The sequence below is a fragment of the Salmo salar genome, chromosome ssa05, assembly GCF_905237065.1.
Source record: "Salmo salar chromosome ssa05, Ssal_v3.1, whole genome shotgun sequence".
In the NCBI taxonomy this organism is placed as follows: Eukaryota; Metazoa; Chordata; class Actinopteri; order Salmoniformes; family Salmonidae; genus Salmo; species Salmo salar.
The window spans coordinates 22,205,620-22,230,911 of NC_059446.1; the positions used below are offsets into that span (position 1 = coordinate 22,205,620).

A 25,292-nucleotide genomic window follows, 5' to 3' on the forward strand; every position below is an offset into this window, starting at 1 on the left:
AACTATATTAGTGTAGAAGCTCCAACCCATTCCCACTCTGCACTGTATTATTGTAGAAGGAGCAACCCATTCCCACTCTGCACTATATTAGTGTAGAAGGACCAACCTATTCCCACTCTGCACTGTATTACTGTAGAAGGACCAACCCATTCCCACTCTGCACTGTATTAGTGTAGAAGGACCAACCCATTTCCACACTGCACTGTATTAGTATAGAAGCACCAACCCATACCCACACAGCCCTGTATTAGTGTAGAAGGACCAACCCATTACCTCTCTGCCCTGTATTAGTGTAGAAGGACCAACCCATTACCAATCTGAACTGTATTAGTGTAGAAGGACCAACCCATTCCCACTCTGCACTTTATTTTTATAGAAGCACTAACCCATTCCCACTCTGCACTGTATTAGTGTAGAAGGACCAACCCTTCCCCACTCTGTACTGTATTAGTGTACAGGGACCAACCCATTCCCACTCTGCACTGCATCAATGGAGAAGCACCAAACCATTCCCAATCTTCACTGTATTTGTTTTGAAGAACCAACCCATTCCCACTCTGCACTGTATTATTGTAGAAGCACCAACCCATTTCCTCTCTGCACTGTATTAGTGTAGAAGCACCAACCCATTCCCACTCTGCACTGTATTAGTGTAAAAGCACCAACCAATTCCCACTCTGCACTGAATTAGAGTAGAAGAATCAACCCATTCCCACTCTGCACTGTATTAGTGTGAAGTACCAACCCATTCATACTGCACTGTACTGACGTAGAAGCACCAACCAATTCCCACTCTGCACTGCTTCAATGGAGAAGCACCAACCCATTCCTACTATGCACTGTATTAGTGTAGAAGCAACAACCCATTCCCACTCTGCACTGTATTAGTGTAGAAGTACCAACCCATTCACATTCTGCACTGAATTAGTGTAGAAGCACCAACCCATTCCCACTCGGCACTGCATCAATGGAGAAGCACCAAACCATTCCCACTCTTCACTGTATTAGAGTAGAAGCACCAACCATTTCCCACTCTGCACTGTATTGATGTAGAAGCACCAACCAATTCCCACTCTGCACTGCTTCAATGGAGAAGAACCAACCCATTCCCTCTATGCACTGTATTAGTGTAGAATGACCAACCCATTCCCACTCTCCACTGCATTAGTATAGAAGCCCCAACCCATTCCCACTCTGCACTGCATCAATGGAGAAGCAACTACCCATTCCCACTCTGCACTGTATTAGTGTAGAAAAACCAACCCATTCCTAATCTGCACTGTATTAGTGTAGAAGGACAAAACTATTCCCACTCTGACCTGTATTAGTGTAGAAGCACCAACCCATTCCCACTCTGAAATGTATTAGTGTAGAAGCACCAACCCATTCACACTGCACTCTATTGATGTAGAATCACCAACCAATTCCCACTCTGCACTGCTTCAATGGAGAAGCAACAACCCATTCGCACTCTGCACTGTATTAGTGTAGAAGCACCAATCCATTCCCACTCTGAACTGTATTAGTGTAGAAGCACAAACCCATTCCCACTCTGCACTGCACCAATGGAGACACACAAACCCATTCCCACTCTCCACTGTATTCATTTCAAAGTACCAACCCATTCACACTCTGCACTGAATTATTGTGAAAGCAGCAACCAATTCCCACTCTGCACTGCATCAATGGAGAAGCACCAAACCATTCCCACTCTGCACTGTATTAGTGTAGAAGCACCAACCCATTCCCACTCTGCACTGTATTAGTGTAGAAAAACCAACCCATTCCTAATCTGCACTGTATTAGTGTAGAAGGACAAAACTATTCCCACTCTGACCTGTATTAGTGTAGAAGCACCAACCCATTCCCACTCTGAAATGTATTAGTGTAGAAGCACCAACCCATTCACACTGCACTCTATTGATGTAGAATCACCAACCAATTCCCACTCTGCACTGCTTCAATGGAGAAGCAACAACCCATTCGCACTCTGCACTGTATTAGTGTAGAAGCACCAATCCATTCCCACTCTGAACTGTATTAGTGTAGAAGCACAAACCCATTCCCACTCTGCACTGCACCAATGGAGACACACAAACCCATTCCCACTCTCCACTGTATTCATTTCAAAGTACCAACCCATTCACACTCTGCACTGAATTATTGTGAAAGCAGCAACCAATTCCCACTCTGCACTGCATCAATGGAGAAGCACCAAACCATTCCCACTCTGCACTGTATTAGTGTAGAAGCACCAACCCATTCTCACTCTGCACTGTATTAGTGTAGAATGACCAACCTAATCCCACTCTGCACTGTGTTAGTGTAGAAGTACCAACCTATTCCCACTCTGAACAGTAGTTGTGTAGAAGGACCAACCCATTCCCACTCTCCACTGTATTAGTGTAGAAGCACCAACCCATTCCCACTCTGCACTGCATCGATGGAGAAACACAAACCCATTCACACTCTGCACTGTGTTAGTGTAGAAGCACCAACCCATTCACACTCTGCACTGAATTAGTGTAGAAGGACCAACCCATTCCCACTCTCCACTGCATCAAAGGAGAAGCACCAACCCATTCCAAGTCTGCACTGTATTAGTGTAGAAAAACCAACCCATTCCTAATCTGCACTGTATTAGTGTAGAAGCACCAACCCATTCCTACACTGCACTGTATTAGTGTATGAAGTACCAACCCATTCCCACTCTTTACTGCATCAAAGGAGAAGCACCAACCCATTCACACTCTGCACTGAATTAGTGTAGAAGGACCAACCCATTCCCACTCTCCACTGTATTAGTGTAGAAGCACCAACCCATTCCAACTCTGCCCTGCATCAATGGAGAAGCACCAACCCATTCCTAATCTGCACTGTATTAGTGTACATGGTCCAACCCATTCCCACTCTGCACTGTATTAGTATTGAAGTACCAACCCATTCAAACTGCACAGTATAAGTGTAGAAGCACAAACCAATTCCCACTCTGAACTATATTAGTGTAGAAGCTCCAACCCATTCCCACTCTGCACTGTATTAGTGTAGAAATATCAACCCATTCACACTCTGCACTGACTTAGTGTAGAAGCACCAACCGATTCCCACTCTGCACTGCATCAATGGAGAAGCACCACACCATTCCCACTCTGCACTGTATTAGTGTAGAATGACCAACCTAATCCCACTCTGCACTGTGTTAGTGTAGAAGTACCAACCTATTCCCACTCTGAACAGTAGTTGTGTAGAAGGACCAACCCATTCCCACTCTCCACTGTATTAGTGGAGAAACACAAACCCATTCACACTCTGCACTGTATTAGTGTAGAAGGACCAACCCATTCCCACCCTGCACTGAATTTGTGTAGAAGGACCAACCCATTCCCACTCTGTACTGTATTAGTGTAGAAGAACCATCCCATTCTCACTCTGCACTGTATTAGTGTAGATGGACCAACCTAATCCCACTCTGCACTGTATTAGTGTAGATGGACCAACCTAATCCCACTCTGCACTGTATTAGTGTAGAAGGACCAACTCATTCCCACTCTACACTGTATTAGTGTAGAAGCACCAACGTATACCCACTCCACACTGTATTAGTGTAGACACACCAACCTATTCCCATTCTGCACTGCATCAAATGGAGGAGCACCAACCCATTCCCACTCTGCACTGTATTAGTGTAGAAGCTCCAACCCATTCACACACTGCACTGTATTAGTTTTGAAGCACCAACCCATTCCCAATCTGCACTGTATTAGTGTAGAAGGACCAACCCATTACCACTCTGCACTGCATTAGTGTAGGACCAACTCATTCCCACTCTGCACTGCATTAATGAAGAAGTACCAACCTATTCCCACTCTGCACTGTATTAGTGTAGAAGCACCAACCCATTCCCACTCGGCAACTGTATTAGTGTAGAAGCACCAACCCATTTCCACTCTGCAATGTATTAGTGTAGAAGGACCAACCCATTCCCACTCTGCACTGTATTAGTGTAGAAACACCAACCCATTCCCACTCTGCACTGTATTAGTTTAGAAGCATCCAACCCATTCCCACTCTGCACTGTATTAGTGTAGAAGGACCAACCCATTCCCACTCTGCACTGTATTAGTGTAGAAGGACTAACCCATTCCCACTCTGCACTGTATTATTGTAGAAGGAGCAACCCATTCCCACTCTGCACTGTATTAGTGTAGAAGGACCAACCTATTCCCACTCTGCACTGTATTACTGTAGAAGGACCAACCCATTTCCACACTGCACTGTATTAGTATAGAAGCACCAACCCATACCCACACAGCCCTGTATTAGTGTAGAAGGACCAACCCATTACCAATCTGAACTGTATTAGTGTAGAAGGACCAACCCATTCCCACTCTGCACTTTATTTTTATAGAAGCACTAACCCATTCCCACTCTGCACTGTATTAGTGTAGAAGGACCACCCCTTCCCCACTCTGTACTGTATTAGTGTACAGGGACCAACCCATTCCCACTCTGCACTGCATCAATGGAGAAGCACCAAACCATTCCCAATCTTCACTGTATATGTTTTGAAGAACCAACCCATTCCCACTCTGCACTGTATTATTGTAGAAGCACCAACCCATTTCCTCTCTGCACTGTATTAGTGTAGAAGCAACAACCCATTCCCACTCTGCACTGTATTAGTGTAAAAGCACCAACCAATTCCCAATCTGCACTGAATTAGAGTAGAAGAATCAACCCATTCCCACTCTGCACTGTATTAGTGTGAAGTACCAACCCATTCATACTGCACTGTACTGACGTAGAAGCACCAACCAATTCCCACTCTGCACTGCTTCAATGGAGAAGCACCAACCCATTCCTACTATGCACTGTATTAGTGTAGAAGCAACAACCCATTCCCACTCTGCACTGTATTAGTGTAGAAGTACCAACCCATTCACATTCTGCACTGAATTAGTGTAGAAGCACCAACCCATTCCCACTCGGCACTGCATCAATGGAGAAGCACCAACCCATTTCCACTCTGCACTGTATTAGTGTAGAAGCACCAACCCATTCCCACTCTGCACTGCATCAAAGGAGAAGCACCAACCCATTCCCAGTCTGCACTGTATTAGTGTAGAAAAACCAACCCATTCCTAATCTGCACTGTATTAGTGTAGAAGCACCAACCCATTTACACTGCACTGTATTAGTGTAGAAGTACCAATCCATTCCCACTCTTTACTGCATCAAAGGAGAAGCACCAACCCATTCACACTCTGCACTGAATTAGTGTAGAAGGACCAACCCATTCCCACTCTCCACTGTATTAGTGTAGAAGCACCAACCCATTCCTAATCTGCACTGTATTAGTGTACATGGTCCAACCCATTCCCACTCTGCACTGTATTAGTATTGAAGTACCAACCCATTCAAACTGCACAGTATAAGTGTAGAAGCACAAACCAATTCCCACTCTGAACTATATTAGTGTAGAAGCTCCAACCCATTCCCACTCTGCACTGTATTATTGTAGAAGGAGCAACCCATTCCCACTCTGCACTATATTAGTGTAGAAGGACCAACCTATTCCCACTCTGCACTGTATTACTGTAGAAGGACCAACCCATTCCCACTCTGCACTGTATTAGTGTAGAAGGACCAACCCATTCCCACTCTGCACTGTATTAGTATAGAAGCACCAACCCATACCCACACAGCCCTGTATTAGTGTAGAAGGACCAACCCATTACCTCTCTGCCCTGTATTAGTGTAGAAGGACCAACCCATTACCAATCTGAACTGTATTAGTGTAGAAGGACCAACCCATTCCCACTCTGCACTTTATTTTTATAGAAGCACTAACCCATTCCCACTCTGCACTGTATTAGTGTAGAAGGACCAACCCTTCCCCACTCTGTACTGTATTAGTGTACAGGGACCAACCCATTCCCACTCTGCACTGCATCAATGGAGAAGCACCAAACCATTCCCAATCTTCACTGTATTTGTTTTGAAGAACCAACCCATTCCCACTCTGCACTGTATTATTGTAGAAGCACCAACCCATTTCCTCTCTGCACTGTATTAGTGTAGAAGCACCAACCCATTCCCACTCTGCACTGTATTAGTGTAAAAGCACCAACCAATTCCCACTCTGCACTGAATTAGAGTAGAAGAATCAACCCATTCCCACTCTGCACTGTATTAGTGTGAAGTACCAACCCATTCATACTGCACTGTACTGACGTAGAAGCACCAACCAATTCCCACTCTGCACTGCTTCAATGGAGAAGCACCAACCCATTCCTACTATGCACTGTATTAGTGTAGAAGCAACAACCCATTCCCACTCTGCACTGTATTAGTGTAGAAGTACCAACCCATTCACATTCTGCACTGAATTAGTGTAGAAGCACCAACCCATTCCCACTCGGCACTGCATCAATGGAGAAGCACCAAACCATTCCCACTCTTCACTGTATTAGAGTAGAAGCACCAACCATTTCCCACTCTGCACTGTATTGATGTAGAAGCACCAACCAATTCCCACTCTGCACTGCTTCAATGGAGAAGAACCAACCCATTCCCTCTATGCACTGTATTAGTGTAGAATGACCAACCCATTCCCACTCTCCACTGCATTAGTATAGAAGCCCCAACCCATTCCCACTCTGCACTGCATCAATGGAGAAGCAACTACCCATTCCCACTCTGCACTGTATTAGTGTAGAAAAACCAACCCATTCCTAATCTGCACTGTATTAGTGTAGAAGGACAAAACTATTCCCACTCTGACCTGTATTAGTGTAGAAGCACCAACCCATTCCCACTCTGAAATGTATTAGTGTAGAAGCACCAACCCATTCACACTGCACTCTATTGATGTAGAATCACCAACCAATTCCCACTCTGCACTGCTTCAATGGAGAAGCAACAACCCATTCGCACTCTGCACTGTATTAGTGTAGAAGCACCAATCCATTCCCACTCTGAACTGTATTAGTGTAGAAGCACAAACCCATTCCCACTCTGCACTGCACCAATGGAGACACACAAACCCATTCCCACTCTCCACTGTATTCATTTCAAAGTACCAACCCATTCACACTCTGCACTGAATTATTGTGAAAGCAGCAACCAATTCCCACTCTGCACTGCATCAATGGAGAAGCACCAAACCATTCCCACTCTGCACTGTGTTAGCGTAGAAGCACCAATCAATTCCCACTCTGCACTGTATTAGAGTAGAAGGATCAACCCATTCCCACTCTGAACTGTAGTTGTGTAGAAAAACCAACCCATTCCTAATCTGCACTGTATTAGTGTACATGGTCCAACCCATTCCCACTCTGCACTGTATTAGTGTAGAAGTACCAACCCATTCACACTCTGCACTCTATTAGTGTAGAAGAACCAACCCATTCCCACTCTGCACTGCATCAATGGAGAAGCACCAAACCATTCCCAATCTTCACTGTATTTGTTTTGAAGAACCAACCCATTCCCACTCTGCACTGTATTATTGTAGAAGCACCAACCCATTTCCTCTCTGCACTGTATTAGTGTAGAAGCACCAACCCATTCCCACTCTGCACTACATCAATGGAGAAGAACCAACCCATTCCCACTCTGCACTGTATTAGTGTAGAAACACCAACCCATTCCCACTCTGCACTGTATTATTGTAGAATGACCAACCCATTCCCACTCTGCACTGTATTAATGTAGAAGCACCAACCCAGAATACAGGTTTTCCTCTTCAAGCCTGTCGATAGGTTAAACAGACCACCTTTCTATGATTGAGAGCACAGAGACTTGGCTTCTTAAACAGGATTGGAGGAGGTGTAAACAAGCCCCTCCCCCTGTGCTCCTGCATTACAGGAAATCCTAGCAGGTGTGACTGAGTCTGTTAATGTGAATATGATGGGGTGTCACATCAACACCTGTCTCGCTGCCACATCCTGTGCCCTTCTCCACGGCATTCCTTTCCAACATTGTGACAGCCTCCTGACAACGATCGTTAGTGTTTTCTAATAAGCAAGGTCACACATGAAAAGGTGGAAATCAAAACCTGCTTGGCTAATGATAACATTTGCATATATCTGCATAGAAATTAGGGAGGCTGTCTTAACTGGAGGAGACCACAACAATTCAAAAGCAGAAAGTGAACGACACACTTGAAAAGGAGACCTGATTGTAGCAGTTTGCCCTGCTCTCTTGGCTTCCATTCCCTTCTCTTTCTAACTGCTTTAGAGAGAAGCAGAGGGTCATCTGAATGTCCAGGTGAATATTATGGTCTGTTTCAATCTGTTTTACATCAGTAGCTCTGTTGGCTCAGCAGACATAAACAGGATGTTCAGCGAAAAGACAAACTTAATGGCACTTCACTGGTGCCCAGAACAGCACTGAATTAGCTGAAGGAACTGACACACACACACACACACACACACACACACACACACACACACACACACACACACACTTTGTTACAGCTGTGACTCTAAGCTGTCCCCATTTATAGAGACAGGCCAGGGAATAATCTCCACCACATCAGTCCATTCACAGTGTCAGCTGCCTGCAGTGTCAGTCTCATTCATGTGTATTTCTGAGGTGCTGGAGTGAAATGAATATCATTTCATAGAGTCTCTATAGCACAAGTGTCAAACTCATTCCACGGAGGGTCGAGTGTCAGTTGGTTTTTGCTCCTCCCTTGTACTTGATTGATGAATGAAGGTCACTAATTAGTAAGGAACTCCCCTCACCTGGTTGTCTAGGTCTTAAGAATGTCTACCAACTAGAGTGTTAGAATGTCTACCAACTAGAGAGTGTTAGTGTCTACCAACTAGTGTAAGAATGTCTACCAACTTGAGTGTTTGTGTCTACCAATTGTGTGCAATCTCTCTTTCTCATAAACACACACACTCAGACAGTCTGGAGAAGACTGTACTTAATTTGGTCTGTCTGCCACACCAGGTGAGATCATAAATTGCCACCCCCGCAAAACTAGAACAGTCCCAGTAAGCAAAATTACATTGAAAAGACGTCTGTCACGGTTGTCGTAGGAATGAGCGGACCAAAGTGCAGCGTGTGTGTCGTTCCACATTTTATTTATACTGTGAAACTATGCAATACATAAATAAACTGAATGACAAAAACAACAAACCGTGACGCAGAGGTGAAACATACACTACTCAAAATTCATCTCCCACAAACCCAGGTGAGACAAAAACCAACTTAAATATGACCTCCAATTAGAGACAACGATGACCAGCTGCCTCTAATTGGAGATCATCCCAAACACAGCCCCAACATAGAAATACAAAACTAGAACAACCCAACATATAAATATAAAACTAGAATATGACAACATAGAAAAAACTAAACTAGAAAACCCCCCTGTCACGCCCTGACCTACTCTACCATAGAAAATAACAGCTTACTATGGTCAGGACGTGACATTGTCAAAAAGACAATGAAGTTAAGTTAAATTTTGGTTCAGAATGGAAGGTGAAATTATGTAATTCATTGATGTCTATGTTTGGCAATCAAGACTGAACCAAACATGGACGTCTATGACCAAAAACCCAAAACCAATGTCCGTGGACGTGGAAATCAATTCCGGTCCGAACTGCACCAAAAAAATACGTCCAAAAGGCGTCAACGTCGGTCTGTGCTTACTGAGGTGTAGCCTGAAATTGAATATTATGAATGCCCATCTATGTGGTAAGCCTACCGTTTGTAAAACACCAAAAAAAGAAGTCCGGACAGGAACAAATAAAGATGTAAAAAAGACTTGGGCTCATGCTTACTAGGGTGTAGCCTATCATGTCGCCCGCAATGGAAGTTTATGAATGCCCATCCATGTGGTAGGCCCACCATTTATAAAACAGTCCATTGCATTGGTTTTATTCATCCCGATAACTGTGACTAATCAATTTGACTATTTAAGCACTGAATATCAGCTACCCAACTTCATCAGGAGTTATCGTAAGCCTACTTGCAATGTGTTTACATAGCAGGAAATGCAGAAGTATTTAATTTTTTTCTATGATCAGCTTGTCTAAAATGTATGGATACAAACTTGAAACCACTGATCATGTCAATTTACCCCACAGGGTGAAACTCCTGGACAGCAGTTGTGAGTAGCATGATTGTCAATTTCCTATGGTCCATTTGACTTTTTTAGGATATGTATATTTTTTTTTACATGAAAGGACATTTTTTATTTGATTGGGCGCCATTTAGGTTAGCCTATTTGATACCTGTATGATGTAAAAAGTGTCCGTCTCAGTACATTGTCATATATTTTATCTCCAGCCTGTAGGCTACAGAAAATGCTCTATCTACCAAATCCTAGATCTGCTACATGATTTATGTTAGATAATTGTTTGGACTGAACGTTGATGGAGTGCTGCAGAGATGCGTGTCTCAAACAGCACCCTGGAGAGGCGCGCTGGGAATGGACAAGCAAAATATTTTGCCTCCCTGCCTTTGACAAAGTGGGTATTGTTTATCACGGGGCTATATCAGCGCTCTCCTACAGTAAAAAATCCCATATCCCACTGGTTGAGATAAATTGTCATTGTTTTGAGGCAGAATTATGTGAGGTTTTATGTGTTCTTGGAGGTGAGTCTTGGTCAGTTTAGTTCAGAAAATGCCACCCTTGTGTGTGTGTGTGTGTGTGTGTGTAGTGTGTGTGATGTGTGTAGTGTGTGTGATGTGTGTAGTGTGTGTGATGTGTGTAGTATGTGTGTAGTGTGTGTGTGGTATGTGTGTAGTGTGTGTGATGTGTGTAGTATGTGTGGTGTGTGTGTGGTATGTGTGTAGAGTGTGTGTGGTGTGTGTGTAGTGTGTGTGTGTACCTGAGTCGTCAGGATCGTGTGTATCCTCCATGTCATCGTCAGACATCTCCATCTCCTCCTCTCGTCTGATCCCCATCAGCTCTTCATTTTGCATGTTTCTGATCTCCTGGAGGGAAACAACAAAACAGGATTATGACTGGATGTTCCTGCTGAACACAATCCTCCTGGGTAGCCTGGCTGGAGCACGCTTTACACTGTCGCGTACGCACGCACACACCTATGGAAGAAATGCTGATCCTAGACCTGTCCCCTAAGGGCAGCTTCTACCCAGAGTGATACACAGCAGGACTGATTTCTCCCTCTGGTGCACTGATGACAGTAGATAGAGAGCAACAGTCTGCCTCTACTTACTGACTTCATTGTCCCCATGGGGAAATTTTGTTGCAGTGTCACGTACACGTTTAAAGTGGCGTTTAAATACAAAACAAAATTGACAATACAACTTTCATAACAGTTACATACAAAAAAAAAACATTTAAAAAAAAAAGACTAACCTGCTGGCCTTACTGAGTCAATAGGAACATTAGCCCGTGCTATTTAGGAGGGATATCACACCTGGCACAAATGATTGTCTAGTTCTGTTTTTCCTGCTGAAGGGTGCCCTATACCTGCTTCCAGAGGGGAGTAGTTCAATGTCCGGGTACAGGGGGTGGCTTGGGTCTAAAATCATTTTGTGAGACTTGCGGAGGGCACTGACCTTAAAGATCTCATCCAGGCCTGTCTGTTTGCCACCAAGTACCTTGCTTGCTGTGGTGATCCTTCTCAGCATATTTCTCTGGCTGACAGTGGCATTGCCAAACCAACAAACAATACAAAAAGTTAAAATACTCTCAATGAAATATTTGCTCTCTATCTACTGATGAGACAGTAGATAGAGAGCAGCAGTCCGTCTCTACACTGATGAGAGTAGATAGAGAGCAGCAGTCTGCCTCTACACTGATGACAGTAGATAGAGAGCAGCAGTCTGCCTCTACACTGATGAGACAGTAGATAGAGAGCAGCAGTCTGTCTCTACACTGATGAGACAGTAGATAGAGAGTAGCAGTCTGTCTCTACACTGACGAGACAGTAGATAGAGAGCAGCAGTCTGTCTCTACACTGACATGAGAGTAGATAGAGAGCAGCAGTCTGTCTCTACACTGATGAGAGTAGATAGAGAGCAGCAGTCTGTCTCTACACTGATGACAGTAGATAGAGAGCAGCAGTCTGTCTCTACACTGACGAGACAGTAGATAGAGAGCAGCAGTCTGTCTCTACACTGATGAGAAAGGTGATAGAGAGCAGCAGTCTGTCTCTACACTGACGAGACAGTAGATAGAGAGTAGCAGTCTGTCTCTACACTGATGAGACAGTAGATAGAGAGCAGCAGTCTGCCTCTACACTGACGAGACAGTAGATAGAGAGTAGCAGTCTGTCTCTACACCGACGAGACAGTAGATAGGGAGCAGCAGTCTGTCTCTACACTGATGAGAAAGGTGATAGAGACTAGCAGTCTGTCTCTACACTGACGAGACAGTAGATAGAGAGCAGCAGTCTGTCTCTACACTGACGAGACAGTAGATAGAGAGCAGCAGTCTGTCTCTACACTGACGAGACAGTAGATAGAGAGCAGCAGTCTGTCTCTACACTGACGAGACAGTAGATAGAGAGCAGCAGTCTGTCTCTACACTGATGACAGTAGATAGAGAGCAGCAGTCTGTCTCTACACTGATGACAGTAGATAGAGAGCAGCAGTCTGTCTCTACACTGACGAGACAGTAGATAGAGAGTAGCAGTCTGTCTCTATACTGACGAGACAGTAGATAGAGAGTAGCAGTCTGTCTCTATACTGACGAGACAGTAGATAGAGAGTAGCAGTCTGTCTCTACACTGACGAGACAGTAGATAGAGAGTAGCAGTCTGTCTCTACAGTACTGTCCTGTACTAACCTTAACTGAACTACTGTGGTCACTGTGGTCACTGTGGTCACTGTGCTGTCTGTCTGTCTGTCTGTGGTCCAGTTCCAGATCAGCACTTTGGGGCAGTCAAGGTGGAGCTGTTACACTATCATCATTTCCTAGCAAATTCTGTCACATCTAGATGTTCCCTAGAGAGTTCTGAGACATGAGCATAACTGCTGTGAGCCCACAACCATTATACTGAAATTGACCACTGTGCTTCTAGCAGCCCATGTGTGTGTACGTGTGTGTGTGTTTGTGTCAGACCTGAGTTCTAATACATGTGTATTTCATTCTGTGTTATTTAAATACTTTACAAATACTATACAAATACTATTTTCTGTGTATTTGAGTATTTTCAAATAATGTGGCCCCAATCAACTACTTCTATTTAAAGTATTTTCAAATAACTTCCTATAAATAGCCTACTATTTGAAAGTATTTGGATGGTTGAATAAATGGATGGATAAATGGGAGAATGACTGGTGTGTAAATAGGCAGATAGTTATAAATTGTTGGATAGATAGATGGATGTTTGAACAGGTTAATGGATTTGTGGTAAAATACAGGTGTTGTGATTGTGACAGACAGTGAAGCTCCTGCAGTCTCTCGGGTCTACTGTTCTGTTCGACACACATACACGCGTGCACACACACACACACACACACACACACACACACACACACACACTGCAGCATCGAAAGACATTGACCTTCACAGCCACTATAAATAAACTCCCTGTCAATAAGAGAGAGGTAATATTCCTCTAAAGAATATAAACCTTTTGCGGAAAGACATTCTGCTAGCGGAACCCCGTTCGGCTAGCGGAACCCCGTTTGGCTAGCGGAACCCCTCACCAACAGCCAGTGAAATAGCAGGGCGCCAAATTCAAAACAACAAAAATCTCATAATTCAAATTTCTCAAACATAGAAGTATTATACACCATTTTAAAGATAAACTTCTCGTTAATCCAACCACAGTGTCCGATTTCAAAAAGGCTTTACGGCGAAAGCATACCATTAGATTATGTTAGGACAGCGCCTAGACCAGAAAAACCACACAGCCATTTTCCAAGCAAGGAGAGGTGTCACAAAAACCAGAAATACAGCTAAAATGAATCACTAACCTTTGACGATCTTCTTCAGATGACACTCCCAGGACTCAATGTTACACAATACATGTATGTTTTGTTCAATAAAGTTCATATTTATATCCAAAAAACCTATTTTACATTGGTGCGTAATGCCTCCAAAACCTCCGGTGAATGAGCACATCAATTTACAGAAATACACATCATAAACTTTGATTAAAGATACGAGTGTTTTACATAGTTTATATCTTTAATCCTTCTCCTTAATGCAACCGCTTTGTCAGATTTCAAAACAGCTTTACGGCCAAAGCACATTGTTCAATATTCAGCGCTCAGCCATCAAAGCAAGCTATACAGTTACCCGCCAAGTTGTGGAGTCAACAAAAGTCAGAAACAGCGTTATAAATCTGCACTTACCTTTGCTGATCTTCGGCGGAATGCACTCGAAACACTCCCAGTTCCACAAGAAATGTTCGTTTTGTTCAATAAAGTCCATATTTATGTCCAAATACCTCCGTTTTGTTCGCATGTTTACTTCAGTTTAGCTCACTAATCGAAATGCACAAAACGCAGGCGCAAAGGCTAGACGAAAAGTCAAAAAAGTTACATTACAGTTCGTAGAAACATGTCAAACGATGTCCATAATCAATATTTAGGATATGTTTGTCACTGCACTGAGGATAGGAAACTCTGTCACCACCGATAAGCCCACTATAATTGAGAATTTCAATAAGCATTTTTCTACGGCTGGCCATGCTTTCCACCTAACTACCCCTACTGCATTCAACAGCACTGCACCCCCCACAGCTACTCGCCCAAGCCTCCCCCATTTCTCCTTCTCCCAAATCCATTCAGCTGATGTTCTGAAAGAGCTGCAAAATCTGGACCCCTACAAATCAGCTGGGCTTGACAATCTGGACCCTTTCTTTCTAAAATTATCTGCCGAAATTATTGCAACCCCTATTACTAGCCTGTTCAACCTCTCTTTCGTGTCGTCTGAGATTCCCATAGATTGGAAAGCAGCTGCTGTCATCCCCCTCTTCAAAGGAGGTGACACTCTTGACCCAAATTGCTACAGACCTATATCCATCCTACCCTGCCTTTCTAAGGTCTTCGAAAGCCAAGTCAACAAACAGATTACCGACCATTTCGAATCCCACCACACCCTCTCCGCTATGCAATCTGGTTTCAGAGCTGGTCATGGGTGCACCTCAGCCACGCTCAAGGTCCTAAACGACATCGTAACCGCCATCGATAAGAAACAATACCCTGCTGCCGTATTCATTGACCTGGCCAAAGCTTTTGACTCTGTTAATCACCACATCCTCATCGGCAGACTAAGTAGCCTTGGTTTCTCAAACGATTGCGTCGCCTGGTTCACCAACTACTTCTCTGACAGAGTTCAGTGTGTCAAATCGGAGGGCCTGCTGTCCGGACCTCTGGCAGTCTCTATGGGGGTACCACAGGGTTCAATTCTTGGGCCAACTCTTTTCTCTGTATACATCAATGATGTCGCTCTTGCTGCTGGCGAATCTCTGATCCACCTCTACGCAGACGACACCATTCTGTACACTTCTGGCCCTTCTTTGGACACTGTGTTAACAACCCTCCAGACGAGCTTCAATGCCATTCAACTCTCCTTCCGAGGTCTCCAACTGCTCCTAAACACAAGTAAAACTAAATGCATGCTCTTCAACCGATCGCTGCCTGCACCTGCCCGCCTGTCCAGCATCACTTTTCTGGACGGTTCTAACTTAGAATTTGTGGACAACTACAAATACCTAGGTGTCTGGTTAGACTGTAAACTCTCCTTCCAGACTCACATCAATCATCTCCAATCCAAAGTGAAATCTCGAATTGGCTTCCTATTTCGCAACAAAGCATCCTTCACTCATGCTGCCAAACATACCCTCGTAAAACTGACCATCCTACCAATCCTCGACTTCGGCGATGTCATTTACAAAATAGCTTCCAATACCCTACTCAACAAGCTGGATGCAGTCTATCACAGTGCCATCCGTTTTGTCACCAAAGCCCCATATACTACCCACCACTGCGACCTGTACGCTCTCGTTGGCTGGCCTTCGCTTCATAATCGTCGCCAAACACATTGGCTCCAGGTCATCTACAAGACCCTGCTAGGTAAAGTCCCCCCTTATCTCCGCTCACTGGTCACCATAGCAGCACCCACCTGTAGCACGCGCTCCAGCAGGTATATCTCTCTGGTCACCCCTAAAGCCAACTCCTCCTTTGGTCGTCTCTCATTCCAGTTGTCTGCTGCCAATGACTGGAACGAACTACAAAAATCTCTGAAACTGGAAACACTTATCTCCCTCACTAGCTTTAAGCACCAGCTGTCAGAGCAGCTCACAGATCACTGCACCTGTACATAGCCCATCTATAATTTAGCCCAAACTACTACCTCTTCCCCTACTGTATTTATTTATTTTATTTATTTTGCTCCTTTGCACCATATTATTTATATTTTATCTCTGAACTTTCTTCAAACTACAAATCTACCATTCCAGTGTTTCTTGCTATACTTTATTTACTTTGCCACCATGGCATTTTTTTGCCTTTACCTCCCTTATCTCACATCATTTGCTCACATTGTATATAGTCTTATTTTTTTTATTCTACTGCATCATTGATTGTATGTTGTTTTACTCCATGTGTAACTCTGTGTTTTTGTATGTTGTCGAACTGCTTTGCTTTATCTTGGCCAGGTCGCAATTGTAAATGAGAACTTGTTCTCAACTTGCCTACCTGGTTAAATAAAGGTGAAATAAAATAAATAAATAAATAAAATAAATCTTCAATAATATTCCAACCGGACAATAGCGTATTGAGTACAGAAGAAAAAGATAGAACGGCGCGCTTCAGGTGACCGCGCGAGAGTGCACTAATGTCTTTCAGGAAGCCTGTTGTTTTGAGAGCTCTTATTCGATTCCCTGTCAAATTATAGGCCTGAAACAATTTCTAAAGACTGTTGACATCTGCTGGAAGCATTAGGAAGTGCAATTTGACCCCACAGACACAGCATATTAGAAAGGCAATCACTTAAAAACTACAACCCTCAAAATCTCCCACTTCCTGGTTGGATTTTCCTCAGGTTTTTGCCTGCTATATGAGTTCTGTTATACTCACAGACATTATTTTAACAGTTTTGGAAACGTTAGAGTGTTTTCTATCTGAATCTACACATTATATGCATATCATAGCTTCTGGGCCTGAGTAACAGGCAGTTTACATTGGGCACCTCATTCATCCAAATTTACAAATACTGCCCCCTAGCCCGAAGAAGTTAAGGTCTGAGAGTCACAGATTGGTCCTGGTCACCACAGAAATTATGTCCAGTAGAACAATAGAAGATTGGCCCTGGTGACAACAGAGATGATGTCCAGTAGAACAATAGAAGATTGGCCCTGGTGACAACAGAGATTATGTCCAGTAGAACAATAGAAGATTGACCCTGGTGACAACAGAGACGATGTCCATTGACAGTAGGATATGACATGGTTAACCTGTGTCATGAACCCATTTTACAACACAAGGTGATGCATTTGTGTTAAGAGCTCAGTTCCAGGTATCATCATTAGCATATTGATTATTTTGTAGGGAAAAGTGTTGCTGGATCACAATAACTGAATATTCACAGTAATGTTAATATTCATCAACACACTCAGAGGTACTTCCAGTTCAGTATGAGTTGTTAATTATCCAGAGGTATATTCCTGGTGTCATTATCATGTTAATATATCTGCAGGGGATTGTACTGTACTGTTCTGAGTATTCAAACGGTTCAGAGTTTCATGTTTGAACTCCATGCGCTGAAAAATAAAAGGCCATGACATGTTTGTGTGTGTGTGTGTGTGTACATTATCCTAACTGTGAATTTAAAGTCACAGTCAAGAACAATATGTGCTGTTCAGTTCATTACAGTATTCAAAACTTGTTTACATCCATTACAACTCTCTTCCATTGGCAGTTGTGTTGTGACTCCGTTGCTATTCATAACTGCTAACCACCTGTCCATGACATTTTACCACAGAGAACACTTAACGCATTTAAATTGAATCTGACCTGTCAGTCTGCTTCGGTAAGGAGTGATAGAGGTCTATAACACATACTTCCCTTACAGAAAAAAACTACCAAGAAATAAATGTAGATTTTCCCCCAAATTTGATATTCTTTTCACACATTTATGTTTGACCCCTTCCAGCTATTTCTGGTCTCCCAATCAGGGACTGACCAAGACCAACCCTCCTTAGCTTCAAAGGGAAACCAGCAGTTGATTGCAGAGTGCTATATTCCTGGAATTAATGTGCTGGCTGGAATGAATCTGTCGACTGGAAAAAAAAGGCAGAGGAAGCAAAGGCCAGGGTAACATAACCAATAGCAGAAATTGCAGGAAGGAGGGAGGTGTTTTATTTAATTGCATATTTAATAAAGTTTTTTTCACTGAAAGCAATTCATTTGCTTTCAAATGTAAACATTATTTCCATACAATGTTTTGTTTTGCGATCAATACTTTTGGGTTTGTGTTTTGCTTTCAATATCATAATTTTTGTTTGCAATTCTAAAAATGTTCTTCTCGACTTCAGAAGTTTTGCTTGATATTAATGGCATAAAAGTAACTCACTCACTAGAGGTTTGCACCATATAATAACACTATAACTAGGGCTGTTGCGGTGACCGTATTCTGATGGGTGACAATATTAGCCTATCACTTGTGAATTATATATTATCATGATGTGAATGATGCACAGCATAAGAAACTGCTGTCTTTTTGTCAATATCGGGTGTATGAGAGGCGAAGTCAGGTGCAGGAAAGAAGCGAAATGTAACCAAGCGCACTTTATTATAGTTCCAAAATACGAGAGCACTACATAAATAAAAATGCGCTCAAAACCACAGAACATAACCAAAGTAAAGCGCGTAAATCAAACACCACGAAAAACATGAAACAATTACACACAAAACATGATGGGAAACAGAGGGTTAAATACAAGTAGATTGATTGGGTAAATGATAACCAGGTGTGTATGGAAACAAGACAAGACAAATGGATAATAGAAAAATGGACCGTCAATATCTAGAAAGCCGGTGACGTCGATTGCCAAACACCGCCCGAACAAGGAGTGGAGCCAACTTCGGCAGAAGTCGTGAAACTTTTTCTAATCATAGTCGCACACCTCATATAGCCTAGCCCATAGGCTTATATGTTTTGATAAGGTTTGTATCACAACTAAAGTGGCCAAATAACCACATTAATCCGCTTTACAAGGGGTTTAGAGCCTAACTGGCATTCATAAGCGGCGCGTGAGTTTCAAGTTTGGATAAGATCATTTTCACCATAAAAATTCACCTTTATAATAAAAGCATTACATGCATAATCACATTTGTAGTCACTTTTTATAATGGTGTTTTCCCACTAACAGCTTACAGTCTACTGCCATGTGTGCATTGCTGCGCTTATAATGTTAAGAAATTGTCACGACTTCCGCCGAGGTCGGCCCCTCTCCTTGTTCGGGCGGCGTTCGGCGATCGACGTCACTGGCTTACTAGTTACCACCGATCTATGTTTTCCTGTTCGTTTGGTTTTGTCTTAATTATACACACCTGTTTCATATTCCCTGATTATGTTCATTATTTAACCCTCTGGCTTTCATGTTTGTCTTGTCCGTGATTGTTTCCTGTTTTGTGGTTGTTGGAGGTGTTTCTCCCAGCCATGTTTTATTACTGTGGGAGAAGTCGGATTATTGTTTTTGAGTAAAAACGTTTTGTTTGCACTCATCCCTGTGTCCTGCGCCTGACTCCGATACTTCTCCTACGAAAATCATTACAGAAATAGCCTAATAGTTTATCAACATTTTAAGCTAAATGTTCTGGTCTGTTGCGTCAGCCACATTGCGTAAAAAAGTTGTTTTGATGCTGGTGGTTCTATTAATTTGGGATCTATTGCATCCCAAAACTGACCCAGACTATTTTTGGAATATTTATTTCTCGGACAGAATAGAATAGGTAGACTTTTGTACTATGGGGGATAGTAGATTGACATAGGCTAGTGCATTTGCTGTTCATTACGCCTACTTGGCTGTTGGCTGACGAAAAGTAAATGTGGACAGTTCTTCCAATATCTTCAATATGCACCTCGGAATTGGATAAGGATGTGCGCAGCTGCGTCCCCGATGGTCTGTCTTCACTTGTAGCCTGTGAGAAAGACGCGATCACATGATGGGAGAAGGCCACAAAGGCCACAAAAGGCCTGGATTTTTTTTTAGGGTGCTTTACGGCCACAAAGGGGATGCCGCCGTGAAATTCGAGGCATTATCAAGTGCTTGTCAAATTGTGAATGAGAGACTAATGAAGTGTGTACAGCCTGCACAAAAAAACAAAGCAGAGCTCATGGCTTTCAAGCAACTTTTTTCAAATCATTAGAGTCACATCACGCAGCCTGACAATGGATTTTTTATACAAACACATAGCCCAACGTTTGTAGAACATCTAAATTTGCATTAATAACTCTAAATTAAGCATATAGGAGTACCTATTTCTTTGTTAACCGCTCAACACAGCGCTGCATGTGCGCGCACTCCCTCAAAATATTTGGAGAAAATATTTATATTTTATTCAGCTTTGTTCAATTGTATTCTTAATACTATCAAATAATGCCACGGAATTCTAAGCAAATTTTGTCTGCTAAATGAAGTAGTGTAGTTAGTCAACAGCCATTTGACATAGGCAGATCAGGATCTAACATAGCGACAACTCAGAGTATGCTATTCTGTTCTTCTGAAATAGACAGCATTTTCTTCATATCATGCTTCTTTAGACCTGTCTAAAATAAATAATGGATTTATTGTTATGGTGTAGGCTATATTACATGGATTTATTAGAGTTTTTAAAATGTAGATGTCCCAAAGGTCTGCATCAGTGGCTTGTGGAAGCCAGGAGATACTAAATATGTTTATGTTAATTAACGGTCAATTACCGTGAGACTGACAGTTATTTGCTTGACAATCACCAGCTGACGAAATTTCGTGACCACCACAGCCCTAACTATTACACTGTTAAAGGTGGTTAAAGCAGCAATCATTAATTGAAATATTAAGTGTCCTACCGCGCCCTTTTCGGTAAAAAGTTGAGGTATGGTGCTGGAGAGATATGTAACCACTCTCAAATCCATAGACTACACTATGGATGCAAGGACTGACCATCCATGACATCAAAATTATAGTTTCAATTATGGTTTTAGTGTAGCGGGGTGCCTTAATAGGCGGCAGAGAAGTCAGGCGCAGGAGAGCAGAACTGGGTAATAACCGGAGATTTATTAAGCAAAACCAACGGCAACCAGAACAACAAGAATAAATGGGCACAAAAATAACCCGTTGTGCGTTCACGGGGAACGTTCACAAGCACTACAATAAACAATCCCACACAAAGACATGGGAGGAACAGAGGGTTAAATGCACAACAAGTAAATGAGGGGATTGAAACCAGGTGTGAGGAAAACAAGACAAAACAAATGGAAAATGAAAAGTGGATCGATGATGGCTATAAGACCGGTGACGCCGACCACCGAGCGCCGCCCGAACAAGGATTGGACCCGACTTCGGCGGAAGTCGTGACATTTAGGATATACAGTGTTTGTTTACAATTACTTAGTTTACAAACATTGGAGCAAATGTGGAATGTTCTTACATGTGAAACTGCAAATTTGATTTTCACATGTGGATTTTTACATGCGTTTGTTTTTCACACATGATCTTGCAATGTAAGCTCAACATGTGAAAACAGCTATTTTACATATTTTTGTTTTTTTTACCTCGCACCTACCTTTACAGCAGAAGAATCTTTAGAGAGATGATCTGCTGTCAAACATACACCTTACACACCTCTGAGTAAGTCCACCGTAATACACACACACACACACACACACACACACACACACACACACACACACACACACGAACACACACAGTATACATTTACTGTAACACATGACCTGAACAGGAAATATATTAACATTTTCCTCACAGAACACATACAGTGCCTTCAGAAAGTATTCACACCCCTTGACATTTTCCACATTTACAGCCTGAATTGAAAATTGATCCTATTGAGATTTTGTGTCACTGGCCTACACACATCACCCTATAAATCAAAAGTGGAATTATTTTTGTAGACATTTTTAAGAAATTAATTTAAAAAATGAAAAGAGTAAATGTCTTGAGTCATTTAAGTATTTTTGGCAAGCCTAAATAAGTTCAGGAGTAAAAATGTGCTTAACAAGTAACATAATAAGTTGTATGGACTCTGTGTGCAATAAGTGTTAAGCATGATTTTTGAATGACTACCTCATCTCTAGCCGAGCAGTGAATTTAAAAGACATCTTTTAAAGAGTTTATAGAGAGTTTATAATGAATGTGTTCCACTAGTTTGTAATCTATCTCCTGCACTAGGATCTCCAAAGGAAAGATAAACCATCTCCAGCCTGTGATCCATGGTGACTGTTTCAGTGTTGCTATGAGACAGAGATTAGGCAGTTAATTACATACCAAATCTGCTTTTTTACACACTAACACCCTCAGAGATTTGTACCCAGATCAAATTTACCCGTTTGGCCCTAAAATGACAGCAGCGCCACACTTGAGCACCCTCCATTAAAGAGGAAAACATGTTTGAGGTAATTAATGAAAGCGGTTGTTGGATAGGAAGTAATGAACAAAATACAGAGAACAAATCTTGCCAGGTTTCATTAGTTAATGGCCTTTAATTTAATTAATTAATACCCTTGTATAATCTGAGTCGATATTCACGTAATAATAAGGAATTCCCCTTGACCATGCCCACAAATTGGGGGAAACCCCCCAAAAATCCTATTGACCCCCAGTGTAAAAGAGCCAACTTCATTTTCAATTTTTTGTTATACAGAAATAACAAAACTTGCTGAAATGTTGCTGTGTTGCTTAATGTAAAAAAAAAATTTTAAATCCTGACTATGGTTTGCAATGCTCCAACGTCTAGAAATAGAGCTTGTTTAGTACAGTCCATTTGTAACTCCACTCACTGCTTGTAGCTGTATAGTCTGTTTGTGTTGTTGGTTTTGGCTAGCTTAATGACTTGTTACGGTCGGTAGCTAGCTAGCACTCACTCACGTGGCTGCTAGCAGCGCCATGTAAAGGGCCATGAGGGAAGCCCTACAATATTACGTTTTCGAAGTAACGTTAGTGAGAACGCTCTGGAGCAGGCAATGTTGAAAAGTCATCTTTAGACATGTTGTACTTTTCTTAAATGTAGTTTTGTAATTTACGTTTTTGTAAATGTTGTTTTTGCTGTGAGCCAATGGGGTAACCAGGGAACCACAGGTTGTTTTTCCCACAGGCGGGCTGGGCCGTGACAATCTATCTATTACCGACTGGCAGTGGTGTAAAGTACATAAGCAAAAATACTTTGAAGTACTACTTAAGTAGTTTTTTGGGGCATCTGTACTTTACTTTACTATTTATATTTTTGGCAACTTTTACTTTTACTTCACTACATTCCTAAAGAAAATTATATACTTTTAACTCCATACATTTTCCCTGACACTCAAAAGTACTCATTACATTTTGACAGGAAAATGGTCCAAGTCACACACTTATCAAGAGAACATCCCTGGTCATCCCTACTGCCTCTGATCTGAATGACTCACTAAACACAAATGCTTTGTCTGTAAATTATGTCTGAGTGTTGGAGTGTGCCCGTCAATTAAAAAAACAAGTAAATTGTGCCATCTGGTTTGCTTAAGAAAAGGAATTTGAAATGGTTTATATTTTTACTTTTACTTTTGATACTTAACTACATTTTAGCAATTCCATTTACTTTTGATACTTAACTATATTTAAAACCAAAGAATTTTAGACTTTTACTCAAGTAGTATTTTACTGGGTGACTTTCACTTTTACTTGAGTCATTTTCGATTATGGTATCTTTACTTTTACTCAAGTATGACAAGTGAGTACTTTTTCCACGAATGCCAACTGGGACTATCACAAGATAGATTACCTACATTTTGCACTGAACAGAATATTGGTAATCTGCTCACTATTTGACAAAGTTTAGTGTGTTGGTGTGTTGTATACATACATTAGATACTGGACCACAGTACTCTAGTTGAGATAAAGGGTGAGTCGATAGTTACCTGTTTCTGGCAGTGATACTGAGCACTCACCGTGCTTGACTACCTTCAGAGGAAAGAGGGGTGAGTGGCCGGGACCTGAACCTGACTGGAGCACCCACTCTGGGACTGTGCTAAGTAGAGAGCCTAGGTGTAGCCTAGCATTGATCCTAGCACTCACGCCAGGGTCATTTACATTGACAGTAAAATAATATGCTTGACAGTGGATTGTGTCATTTGCTAACACAACTGGAGACACCTCCTCATCAGCTAGCAAAATAGTGTACAGGAGCAGTTGCTAACTAACTGTAAGTAACTTTGGCTAGCTAACAGAGATGCTTGTTCTAGGTCCCAAGAAACAAAGAGATCTTCTGTTGGATCTGACAACTAATCTTGATGGTTGTACAGTCATCTCTAATAAAACTGTGAAGGACCTCGGCGTTACTCTGGACCCTGATTTCTCTTTTGATGAACATATCAAGAATATTTCAAGGACAGCTTTTTTCCATCTTTGTAAAATTGCAAAAATCTGAAACTTTCTGTCCAAAAATGATGCAGAAATTTTTTCAATAAATCCTCTTAAGGATCCGCCCCTTTATTCAATTTTCGCCTAAAATGACATACTAAAATCTAACTGCCTGTAGCTCAGCCCCTGAAGCAAGGAAATGCATTTTCTTGGTACCATTTGAAAGGAAACACTTTTACGTTTGTGTAAATGTGAAAAGAATGTAGGAGAATATAACACAATATATCTGGTAAAAGATTCTACAAAGAAAAAACCAACCGTTCTTTTGTATTTTTTTTGTACCATCATCTTTGAAATACAAGAGAAAGGCCATAATGTATTATTCCAGCCCAGGTGCAATTTAGATTTTGGCCACTAGATGGCATCAGTGTATGTGCGACGTTTTATACTGATCCAATGAACCATTGCATTTCTGTTCAAAATGTTGTATCAAGACTGCCCAAATGTGCCTAATTTCTTTATTAATAACTTTTCATGTTCAAAATTGTGCACTCTCCTCAAACAATAGCATGGTATTATTTCACTGTAATAGCTACTGTAAATTGCACAGTGCAGTTAGATTAACAAGATTTTAACCTTTCTGCCAATATCCGATATATCTATGTCCTGGGAAATTTTCTTGATAGTTACAACCTGATGCTAATCGCATAAACCTACGTTAGCTCAACCGTCCCGTGGAAGGGACACCGAGCCTGAATACGTTTTTTAATCCATGCTTTTGTCACT

General features: G+C 42.0%; 1 protein-coding gene across 1 annotated transcript in view; it reads right to left on the reverse strand.

Annotated features, from left to right (window-relative positions):
* The window catches only part of LOC106604464 (ecto-NOX disulfide-thiol exchanger 2-like), a 225,390-nt gene that overhangs the window by 90,090 nt on the left and 110,008 nt on the right, over positions 1–25,292 (reverse strand). The window contains exon 8 of the mRNA XM_014199103.2: positions 10,851–10,956. Within this exon, the coding sequence (XP_014054578.2) occupies positions 10,851–10,956 (106 nt within the window). The remainder of the gene's footprint in view (positions 1–10,850; positions 10,957–25,292) is intronic.